Genomic DNA, 12,315 nt, shown 5'->3' on the forward strand with positions numbered 1-12,315 from the left:
TTTCATCCTCGACCTCCAACGTCTTCATCTTCTTCAGTTCTGGACGTCCTCCAGGTGAGCTCGATCACGTGATGATCCCAAAGCGTGAATGAAATACCTGGTGTTGAGAAAACTCATCGCAGGGAGGGGATTCTGCTTTGAGTTTTCTATTCTGATTCCTTTTGAAAAGAGTAGACCATTGTGTGTTGGTTCCTACCATCTTCTAAAATTTTCATCTAAGTCGGGTAACAACATCCCCAGAAATGATGCAGCCAACAACCAAGTTTGTGGGTGTGTTCAGTTTCCAAGTTTCTTGTCGAGCACTCCCCGAGTGTCTTCAGCACTCAAGCAAGCACTCCTTTTTAACTGTGAACAAGGAACGGCTGGGTCGGTAAGCGATAGCTAGCTGCTCGGTAAGCGATAGCTAGCTGCTCGGTAAGCGATAGCTAGTTGCTCGGTAAGCGATAGCTAGTTGCTCGGAAAGCGAAAGCTAGCTGCTTGGTAAGCGATAGCTAGTTGCTCGGTAAGCGATAGCTAGTTGCTTGGTAAGCGATAGCAGGCTGCTTGGTAAGCGATAGCTAGCTGCTCGGCAAGCGATAGCTAGCTGCTCGGTAACTGAACACACCCCAGGTATACTGCTTGCTTACAGCGTGGATATGTGAAGTGTGTGATCACTTGAACCCTTTTTGTTTGTAGGTTCGATTCATGTCTCATCGTCTCGACCACCAACCGGGGGTGTCTGGAATGGTCGACTTCGAGACGTCATCGTCCCTTATTATGGCGGGATGTGCAAACCGACGAAGAGGCGTGCACCAACGGCTCGCTTACCTGCACACAAGCCTTGGTGGGAGAAAGAAGAATCCATGTTTTGTGAGGATAAAGAAGTGCCCTGGTTGGGGGACGATGAGGAGGAACACGTTTCCAGGTAAGAGGGAACATGGCAGGACAGGTTGAAGAGGAGGAGGTGAGGAAGGAGGAGTTTGGGAAAATATTAAATAAACTGTGATCATCTTGGAGTGAAATAAATTTAAAAATCCCTTTCACACGAACATCTTTATATATTGTTGTGGTTACCAAATTCGCAAACCACCATTCAGGTCCCTTAGGTGAGATATCTCGGTAAGTACATGTGTAGTTAGGCCCAAACCCGTTGTCTAGTGGGAATACATGTCATTTATGCGTGCTGCGACTCTTCAGGATAGCCGTTTTTCTTTTACTATCTTTAATTTGGACCAACCGCCATTGTTACCACCACCAACCACCGCTTCACCACAACCACCACGACCTTCACATCACACCTCGCAACCGTCGCATCGCCACCGTTCTTGCGCCGCCTGTGGGTACCGGTGTTGGACTCGTGCAGGGCGCGCCGCCGAACAGCGTGTACGAAATCACGGATTTTGTGCTTCAAAAACGGATCAAAAACGACACACGCCCACTTTTTGCCGTCCAATCGGTGAGCGAGGGGCGAATTGGCCCCGCCCCAGGGCGTTGGAGGGCGATCGATATATGCAAATTTATGGATCAAAAAGCATTCACGCCCACTTTTCTCGGGCCAATGGGGAGCGAGGTGAAAGGTCGAAGGGAGGGGGTCAAAGATGAGAGGGCGAAGCTACGGGGCTGATAAAAAGCGACCGTGTTCGTCAGTCGAGAGAGTAGGAGAGTAGGAGAGTCGAGAGGGAACAGAGTCAAGACTTCGCGGGCGGTGGAGTTGGCAAGAAGGAGCTGGTCGTCGTGTGCGTTGGAGTCGGAACGGAGGGGACGGAGCTGTGGAGAGGCGGCGAGGGCAGACGAGGGGGTGCTCGTGTCGTGCAGGGAGCTGCACCCCAGGGAGGCCGACAGCGCGACCTGGCCGAGGTGGAGACGCTCGTCGCGGGACAATAAAAATCCTCTATACCCCGAGCATCAGCAACCCCCTCCTGTTTCCCCCCGCGCTGAGATAGTGCGACCAAGGGGGCCCCTTTCCCACCCCCTACCAGACACTGCCCGCAAGGCCCGCGGAGTTGAGGCACCATCGCCGCTCCGCGTCTCATCACCAGACGGGTAGGCCCGACCCGGTCTCGGCCTCAGGCCCGCCTCATCCTTGAGGGTATTCTTTTCCTTGGTTTTGGGTATGTGTTGTCGGCGCCGTCTGTGAAGTAGAATTGTATAAGTGTTGCCGTGTGCTCGGTAGTCGGTATTAGCTCTGCATTGTGTTTTCGCTTTTACATTTGCTTTTTGTGTAAATTGAATTGTGTTTTTCTTTTCTGTGTGCTTTTGGTGGAATTGTATATGTGTGCTTTCCGTTCGTCGCGAATAAATGTGCTTTATTATTGAACTGTTCTCCCGCTTCGCTTCGTCTTTTCCTCTATTGAATCCCCATCTTGCTTCACGTAAAGGGTTGGTAGTGGGCTGAATACGCCCGATAATTAATCGAACCGTCGAGGTCGACGATAACACCGCTCGGTTATTCTGATAGTACGGAACGGGTCGCTTAAGTGGCCCGTGTCCGAAGTCGACCTGCGGCGAGGTGCGATCGCCCGGTCTACCCTCCGCGTGGGTACTTAGGTAGGTCGAATTCGGCGAGCAACCCTATCCCACGCGGGGGCTGATTGGCTCGATCGCGGTGAGACCGAAAGGTCCACCCGTGACTGGTTCCCGGCGTTAGTCCGAGAGGGTCACGACTGGATTGTCCGTCCGGTGGGCGACGTGCCGCGATTCGAGTTACGTGGCCGTCAGCACGCCGGCGGGCGCGAATCCGCAACAATATGTATATGATTTATAAGTTTACAAACGATACAACTTGTCCCCGATGTCTATAATTAGGGTTTACAGGTAAGGGATGATTTCAACGTCAGATGTTCAATCAGGAAAGGACATTGAACTTGACACTCAACAAACACAAATGGTGAATCCCCCGAATGTGTTTTATTCTCATAAATTAAAAGTTTGTTTCCATCAATTTCATTTCAACAAAGCTAATACATGTGGTTAGAGAGGAAATACATGTGGTTAGAGAGGCAAATACATGTGGTTGGAGAGGAAAATACATGTGGTTAGAGAGGCAAATACATGTGGTTAAAGAGGAAAATACATGTGGTTAGAGAGGAAAATGCATGTGGTTAGAGAGGAAAATACATGTGGTTAGAGAGGAAAATACATGTGGTTAGAGAGGCAAATACATGTGGTTATAGAGAGGAAAATACATGTGGTTAGAGAGGAAAATACATGTGGTTAGAGAGGAAAATACATGTGGTTGGAGAGGAAAATACATGTGGTTGGAGAGGAAAATACATGTGGTTGGAGAGGAAAATACATGTGGTTGGAGAGGCAAATACATGTGGTTGGAGAGGCAAATACATGTGGTTAGAGAGGCAAATACATGTGGTTAGAGAGGAAAATACATGTGGTTAGAGAGGCAAATACATGTGGTTATAGAGAGGAAAATACATGTGGTTGGAGAGGAAAATACATGTGGTTACAGAGGAAATACATGTGGTTAGAGAGGCCAATATATGCGGTTAGAGAGGAAAACACATGTGGTTACAGAGGAAAATACATGTGGTTAGAGAGGAAAATACATGTCGAGGAACAATTGAAAATGAAATACAAATATCGGAAACCAAACAGTTTGTGACGTCACCGTTCTGAATGATAAATGAACAGAGTCCAATCCTGACATGGTGTTTATCATGAGAAATTCCAGGACTGATAATAAAACTATTGCAGTCAAAAAACAAAACGACCTCATGACTCGGACCATCATTTACATATTACTTGGAAAATCCAAATGCTAATTATTAAACTGCCTGGGTGGACGACGTAGACGAGTTGAGTGTCTGAGCCACAGCAAGGTCGATGTTCTTCGATCCACAAGATTCAGTGGGCGCTTGAGCCTGATCAGCACGTGAAGGTTGGGCCGTGGCATTGTCGGACGGAATTGGATCAGAGGCAGGTGTGGTCGACTCATCCATGTTGATGAGTGATGATAGCTGACAAGGAATGTGGGGTGGGTGTGAAGGTCAAGTTGGTTGTTGGTGATGTAGATCACTCTCGTCGAAGGATTCATCACCTTTCCTCTTCCGTGAGTATGTGCAAACACTGTCAGAGCAAGGAGGGACCGTGTAACGTTCTGATTTATAAACTCGATCGGAAATGCTCTTGAGTTAAGTACCGGAAAACTTGGACGTTCCACCGTGACCCATGCACCACAACAACCAGATACCGATCACGGGCTCGAGACCTGTTACGGTTAGCTTGGAGATTGTGTGGGTTCATGAGCCTCACCAACAGGGGCCTTTGGCTTCTCACTGTCATGGTGGTTTGAAGTGTGTTGATCGCGTTGTTCTTCAAGCAATTGTTGGTCGGTTCGAGGTAACTGATTGTTCTGACATAAGAGCTCGCCCTCGAGTTCTTCAATAGCTTTGTCGAGACATGATTTTTGTTACGGTTCTTTACACATCCGATTACTAAGTTTATTGTCTATTATTGGAGAATGTCATCGTCCATGAGTGAGACAAATCCTGAAGCAGGGTCAGTCCGAATAACTGTGTCTGGTCCATTCAAAGTTTAAAGATCAACACACAGTCTACCTACAGCGTCACATCGAGTGACGTGACATTCATTATCCACCAAACAGGCTACAGTTTAAGATGTGACATGCTCTTTAAGGATAAGAACAAGCTGTCGAGAACGTTTCACGATGTCCCCTGCAAATTACGTGCCATTGGATTCTGGTGGATCGGACGTTGTCTGCTTAAAAATGGTGTGTGGAATTTTGTTGAGTGAGGCACACTGGTGACATCCAGTGGAGATATGTTTAATCGCCCTTTCCATGTTAAGGATGGAGAAGCTGGTGACACAAGGGGTGATCTAGATACATATGTAGGGCGGTAAGAAGACCATATAGGACCTGGCAGGGAACGACGATGCACTCGCATGTGGGAAGGTATGATTCATTACAACAAATGACCAGAATGCCGTCCCTGGCGATTGTCGCAGAAATGAGTTGATGTTTCACGTCATTGATGTTGGTAAGCTTCTTCGAAGGTCGGGTCCCATGGATGCGGTGAGCATGGGTGAGGTGCAAGTCGGGATGTTCTGATTGTACGGATAGCCAAGCTGCTCTGCTGGTGAAGGGGAGTCTCGTATTGTCCACAACAATATCGCAGATAGACAACCCTCTAACAACGGAGTCATCTGTGTGCCATAAAGGGGCAAATCTTGCATGAAGGATAGTCACAATCAGGGGCATTGTGACTGGCAAAGTCAGATGGTACATTGACCAGCAAGGTGTCGGACAGAAACTTTGTTGCGACTGACAATGGAGAGGAAAGTTGACACGTCTGGGTTGGCGGCAAATTCTCCATGGCATAGCTTCTCGTATGCTTGTATGCAAGATTTCCTGTCGGTGAGGATACAGGTTATCTGTACATCGTGTGTTGATGTCAGTAATACATTGTGTGCATTGATTGTTATTAGTGTAGGATTACAGAAAGACAACAAAAAATGAATGAGTACTCTGTATTTATAAAGAAGAAGAGTGCCATGTATATTTAAGGTGAAGTTGTTGAAATTAGTAAATGTTTGTAAACGTAGCCCATCCCACCTCTTCAACATTAACGCACCATTTTGTAAAGATGTGATTTTTCATCTTTCCATGAGTGACAGGACGTCCAGCTTAATCTCACCAAGGCAGATCGCCCTGTAACACAGCACGAGGAGATGTTCAAACCCACGATAGCACATCGGCCAACAGACTACCAAAGGGATGACAACATGTTGCCTTCCCAAACAGAACTCTCCTGCGGTTTTGGACCAAGCAGCACATCACATCCCGTACACCAACACCATATGTTGATGATCCACATGTTTTTCAGGTCCTACACTGGTGCTTTCCTCTGGTTCCTGGTGCTGATGATGTTCATGATGACTTCTTTTGTGACTCACATGGGTAAGTTGAACTTTTGCGAACGGATTTACTTCCAGCGGCAAGTTTACACCTTCTTTAATTTCTGGTTTGTGTCCAGAACATCGGTTTTTCCATGACAAGTGAACATTTCCTTGGCTGGGAACCAACTCCTCACTCGGTCATCCACTAGGTCGTCCATTCATATCCGTCCGAGGGTCGGCACGTGCATTGATGCCTTGTACTGCCGAAACACCAGGACGGGAGCTCGTAGCTGAATCAGAATTTGAACCCATGCTCGACAGCTCAGAGGAGAGTGTGCACACCTCTCGGCCCTTCTTCATGATTTCATTCCATTATTTTATTATTTTTTTCAGGATCTGTTTATAAAATGATAAAAATAACAAATTAATTTTATTTTTCTCCTTCATAACCCCATCAGATGTCAACATACACAAGGAAACTGGTTTGGTACCTGTCGAGCACCACTACAACCCGGTGAGTACCAGCGAGGAATCTGTTTTGTTCCTTTAACAGCAAAAGTCACTTGAAGAGAATTTCTCCACTGATTTAACCCATCATTGGGAGAGATGATTATCCACACATTAGTCCCTGGGATGAAGCACCTCGTACATCTGAACAATTCTAATAAGAGAATTTAAATATTGTGGGATGAGCACGGCTTTCAACGAATGGCCATGCTTTGTGTGAAACTCACTGTAATAAGGAATATATTAAGTAAAGGTCCCCAGATTTAGTTTTTGTCTCATTGCTCGTATTTCCAGACATGATAAACCAGGCATGGATACAACAATGAACGTCGATGACGCAAAGGTTAGAAATAGAAAATAATGTTAAATCCTAAACTTTGTGTTTTTCTCACGTGATCAACTTATTCCCAATCCCTCCAACAGAATTCTGATTATGACAGAATTGACTGGTCATATGATTTCGCAGCGGATTCGAAGGGTAAGTTTTATTTAATTTCCTTTCTTAACGAGTTATCATGATACAAGTTCCAGAAATAATTGAACAAATTTCAAATTCCTGCCCTGACCATCACAAGGGAGGCAATGGGAAACCACCGAGTGTAAAACTTTCCATGATATTACTTGATCATCAAGGAAGATATCCTAAAAATTGTTCAGAGAAAGTAAGATCATGACGTCATTTACCAACGTGTCATCACTTTTACACCCAAACACTATTTTAGTTTCAACAAATATGGAAGTCTATATCCATAAGAGGAAGAGTCCACCTGTACAGAAGATCAACAGGGTAAGGTCGAGACAATATTTGAAGAACGACAACAACAAAGTTTCGTCCATATGCAGGACCAATCATTCCATGGACTAAGGTTTCACTCCCAAATGATCGGGAGAGAGAGATAGATAGAGATAGAGATACAAGCCAGTAGGCGGCAATGGATCGCCGAGCATGGAAACTATAAGATATAGAGCAAAATGGATGTCATGTAGCGGATAGGGAATCACCTTAAGGTTATGCATATCAAATCTCATCCAGTTCCATCTACTGATGACTACTCTGTATCCATTTGAATGAAAAGTACCGAAAATGCGGTTTGAAATCGGAAATCCCCAAAGTTCGAGGGGGTGCTGTGGGTGAACAAAGATCGAAATCGAAATCCGGCTCGATCGTTTGTGCACAATGTATTCCAGACGATTAGCGTGAATTTTCATGACCATCCGACCATAACCCCAGGAGGAGTAGCATTTGGCGCAAAGGCACCTCCAGCTCTCGCATATTATCGATTTTTTTCACTAATTGCCCTTTGACCCCTGACCTAAGCGAAATCGGTCAATATGTCCTGAGGCAAAGTTGCAGTACTCATTTGAGTACCATGAACCTGCAAAGTTTCATTCGTATCGATGCACTCACCTGGTCGCTGGGGGCCTTCAATTTTCGCCAATTTTCGTGCATACCCTAATTGTAGGGGCGCTGTGGGTAAAGTATTCCATACATCACAAAAAACGGAATATATTTGATAAAGCATCGCCTGTAGATCATTCTTGCCAAATTTCAAAACCCTACGTGGGATAATGGCTTTCGGAATTGATTTCGCGTGAACGGTACAGATTTTGAAGGTTTTTCGGTTGTTGCAAGGGAACCAAAGCGTCCCGAGCAACCATCACAATTTCCAAAGCACTAGGTCATAAGATGTACCTACCACCCGAGTTTGGTCAAAATCCGCCCAGTTTACTACCAATTATGCTGATGACAAACGAACAAACATCCAAACAAACAGACAGAATTACCAACAATAAGGGTCACCTATTTAGGCGACCCAATAGATAGAGATATAGGAGAGTGGGGAAAGGGGTAGAGGAAAGGAGAGGGGAGGGGAAGAACTTTACTCTGTATTCATCCTGTCCACCCCATTTTTCCTGACCCCATTGTCCAAGTTTCCCTCTATTTTGTCCTTCAATGTCACTGTTGATTGCCCCCCCCCCCCCAACTGTTCCGTTTGTCCTAATGCATCCTGATCCATTGACCGTTCTCGCTTTTCCATGAGCCTTGACTTTGTACCTCAACAAACCTGTCATGGCTTGATGAAGGTTTAAGCTGTTGAGTGTAAATGAGGTAAAACAGTTGATGGTTAATGTGAATATTTCCTTATCACCCCTCCTCCCCAACCAGGTGGACGTATCCTCTCCAACCCGAAAATGAGGAGTTACATGACTGGAAACGTGAAGTTTCTCTCTTTCGTCATCCAGCCGTACTTCATTCCTCCAATAAATATCATAAAGGTATGCTGAACGAACTCGGTTCATGAGTTCATGATGTTGAAGAGAAATCTTATCTCATGAAACATTTATATCTTCATTTCATCTCATATTCCTACCTGTATCCAATCACATTTGATACCTGAGAGAGACACATAGTATAACTGTTGGAGCAATCAATTCACATGGTCTTCGTGAAAGAGAGGTCGAGATACAGGCTCTGCTCACTCATTCACTCATTCATTCGGTAAAGGTTTTACCTGGCACTGCCATTTCATCGATACCGTTTCGTGTCCATCCCAAGTTGTTCTGAAGTTATTTTCACTCAACCACCAAATGTCGACCAAGTCACCAAAGTAGGCCAGACCAGGTGGGATGGACAGATTGTCCCTCACTTAAAAGGGCATTATTGAGCCAGCTGGGGTTTATCAACAATCAGATACAGACAAGGTAATTCTTTAAAGACAGGCTCGGTTTCCAGGAGCTCCGAAGAATCCAAAATCCTTCCAACCTCCAACTTTACCGGATTTGAACCTCCACCCTTTGTAAAACCAATCCAATGCTCTCATGAGCAGCCATTTTGTTTTTCCAATGCACATTGAAAACAGAGTATGAAACTTACATTTAGTTTTGAAAATATTCAGGTGGAAAATGTTTTAGTTTTGAAAAGTTATTACAGGTTAAGGTATAAAAAAGGTGGAGTTCAGTAGTTTGTGTAATGTAACAGTGAAAGCTGCTCTTTATCCTTCTCCATGTTTGTCTTCCCATTCCCTCCACAGCCCGAAGTGTCTGTCGGCTCCGGTTGGGCAGCAGAAGGTCGAAGCGCTGAGGTTACCATCAAGCTGTCATGCACAGTGAATATAATGGCCTTCACTCTGGAACACATTCCTGTGTCCGCATCCCCGACCGGAAACATCATCAGCGCTCCAAAACACTTTGCGGTTTACGTACGTCGTCCTTCCCTTCAACGGTTCTATTAAATATACAACAAATGCCACCATCCTGACAAGTTGTGTCTGTTCGTTTGCAGGGCATTCTCAATGGAAAAAGCACCTTACTCAGTATATACAAGTACCTCGTAACTGGAAAACCGGTGCAACGATTCATAGTGCAGGTGAGGGATCAACCTTTGGTTTGTGATGGAAATCTGTTTGGATATTTCCAGGTGGGCACAGAGAGGAAATGCTCTCAGTATTGTTTCTATATTATATCACCAGTGAGGTCAACAGATGATGATAGTTTGGCTGATGTATTCCTGTGATGGGTGGGAGATCTTGTCAGACATAGATACGTGGTGTGTTGATTTGCTCTAAATTGTCCTTCGGATATTATGAACAGTTCACAGTAACAGTTTGTTTTCTCCGTAGATAATGTAATAAAAACAAAAATTACAACTTTTTCCATCTTTTCTCTCCTTTCCTGTGTGCCTTCCCATGTAGATGGTTCCAGAAACAGCTTTTAGAATCATCAAGCTGAAAGTGTTGAACAACTGGGGTCATCCAGACTACACGGTACTCTACAGTTTTAAAGTTCATGGAACGCAAGCACTTGATATTCCACATAAAAGATTGGTGATGGAGGATGGATGATCCTACTCATGGGTCGCCACTTCAATTCAGGATATTCGATGGGCACATGCCCAGCAAGTTGGTTCTCGTTTTGCCATCCTTAGAAGGTATGTTTACCTCTCCCTCAATTTAAAGTTACCAGCGAACATTCTGTCCCCTTCTTGACCCTCCTTTTGTGGACAAAGTGCTGTGGCACATTCTTGGGAATGCACTTTTTTATTTTTGTATACATTGTCGAGGCTCGTATGAGAGCTAACACACAACCCACAGCAAGGGGGGCATGAGACAGGAGGGGCGGGAGTGGGAAGGACAAAACAGTGGGGTACAGAGACATTAGGAGATCTGTGGAAGGGAAAGGGATGTGGTGGGGAACATGGGGTATACAAGATGGACACTACAGGGACTTTCAGGAAAGAAAGCAGGGAATTTGAAAGAGGTGGGTTTGGGGTGGATTAACAGAGGTAGAAAAGATCGAGGATTTGGATGGGGGACGATAAGAGGTGGTGGTGAACAACTGTTTTGAAGGCCTGGAGGGAAGAATGGGATTGAACAGAGTGAGGGAGTTTATTCCAAAGGCAGAAAAAAAGAGGAATGAAAGAGTGAAGGTGAGCAGTGATTCGTGATTTTGGTAGTTTTACCAGAAGGGGGTTGTTGGTGGACCTTGAGCACTCTGCGGAAATATGGTGGAGACAAATCGCAGACAGAGTGGGGGGCGGGGGGGTGGGGGGGCGAGACCGGAAAAGAGATGGTGGAAGACAGAAAGACCCCCGACCTGCCTGCGGTGAGTGAGTGAGAGGCCCAAAAACTCAGCCTCCTCGTGGGAGATACCAATGATCTGAAATACCTTGGTTTCCACAGTGTGAACCCGAGAAAGGTGAGAGGCAGGAGCACCAGCCTAGAGGGGAGAACAGTACACCATCAGGCTGCGGACGAAAGCTTTGTATGTGCTCAGGAGCTCAGGTGGGCCGAGAAAGGGCTTTGCACGACGGAGGATTCCCAGTTGGCGACTGACTTTGGAGGCCAGGTTGGAAGTGTGGCTTTCCCAGGAAAGATCATGGCAGATGGTGAGACCCAGAAGCTTGAAAGAAAATTTCTTCATAGGATTGTTGAGAAAGTAGATGGGGTGGTTTTCCAAATGGTCCTTTCGGAAAGATATAGGGAGAGTGTGAGATTTGTCGGGATTGAAAGACATGTTCCACGTGTTGGACCAGTTTGTGATTTATCCAGATCTGCAATGAACGAAGAAGCTGCTGCTTGCCGGTCTGAGGGATGACCGATGGTACGGCAGACGGTGGAGTCATCAGCAAAGAGATGAAGAGGATTTTCCAGAGTCGGAGAGATCATTGATGAAAACCAGAAAAAGAACAGGGCCCAGAACACTGCCTTGAGGAACTCCAGTCTCGACAGGAGGAGGGGATGAAAGAACTGCATTTAGGGCCACACGGTGACTGCGACAGGAGAGGAAGTCTGCGAGCCATGAGTGGAGATGGCCTTGGATACCATAGGAAGAGAGTTTGGTGAGCAGGGTAGGGTGCCAGACTGTGTCAAAAGCACGCGATATGTCTCGGGATATGGCTCTCATTTCATGTCCGGCATTGAGTACCTCCCATCCATTGTTGGGAGAGCAGAAGCAGCATATCCAGGGGAGAGTGACTTGGTCTGAAACCAAATTGATGATCGGAAATCAAGCCATTGGGGAAGAGGGAGGATTTGATGTCTGAAGTGATGATGGATTCCATGACCTTGATGATGATTGGGAGAAGGGTGATTGGTCTGTAGTTGCAGGGATCTGTTTTTGCACCTTTTTTATGCAGGGCAGTAATGTTTTCTGATTTTTCAAGCAGATGCAGATGACCTTGAGCAAATGAGAGGGTGAATATAATGGAGATAGAGCAAGCAAGAGCAGAGGAACAGGTTTTTAGGACATGTGGGCTGATGCCGTCTGGACCCGTTGCAGAATCTGAGTTGAGGTTTGACAGCAAGCTCTCCACTTTGTCAGCAGAAAAGGACGCAGAGTCCAGGGACAGTTCCGTGCGACTGGGTATGCTGGTACAGAATGCGATGGGTTTTGGACACACGATTTCAATGCAAACACCTAATTTAGGCATTCAAACTTTTCACGTGCGGGATCCGCAGT

The 12,315-nt window shown here is 45.9% G+C and overlaps 1 protein-coding gene across 1 annotated transcript; it reads left to right on the forward strand.

Annotated features, from left to right (window-relative positions):
• The first annotated feature begins 242 nt into the window (after positions 1–242).
• On the forward strand, positions 243–10,279 carry LOC147012401 (uncharacterized). Its single transcript, XM_085856388.1, has 9 exons — positions 243–366; positions 676–904; positions 5,838–5,911; positions 6,309–6,364; positions 6,781–6,835; positions 8,525–8,634; positions 9,390–9,557; positions 9,641–9,724; positions 10,050–10,279. Exons 1-9 carry the CDS (start codon positions 243–245, stop codon positions 10,197–10,199), a joined length of 1,050 nt encoding a protein of 349 aa, XP_085712514.1. The 3' UTR covers positions 10,200–10,279.
• The last annotated feature ends 2,036 nt before the right edge of the window (positions 10,280–12,315 follow it).

This window comes from Eptatretus burgeri, chromosome 15 (assembly GCF_056783735.1).
Source record: "Eptatretus burgeri isolate ZD-2024b chromosome 15, Ebu_testis_v1, whole genome shotgun sequence".
Taxonomy (NCBI): Eukaryota; Metazoa; Chordata; class Myxini; order Myxiniformes; family Myxinidae; genus Eptatretus; species Eptatretus burgeri.

Bases quoted from the DNA above. Each gene is read 5' to 3' on its own strand.
- LOC147012401 (XM_085856388.1), top strand. From the start codon at position 243: ATGATGCAGCCAACAACCAAGTTTGTGGGTGTGTTCAGTTTCCAAGTT. The intron at 367-675 runs GTCGGTAAGCGA...TTTTGTTTGTAG, and splicing joins TGTGAACAAGGAACGGCTGG to GTTCGATTCATGTCTCATCG. The intron at 5,912-6,308 runs GTAAGTTGAACT...TAACCCCATCAG, and splicing joins TTCTTTTGTGACTCACATGG to ATGTCAACATACACAAGGAA.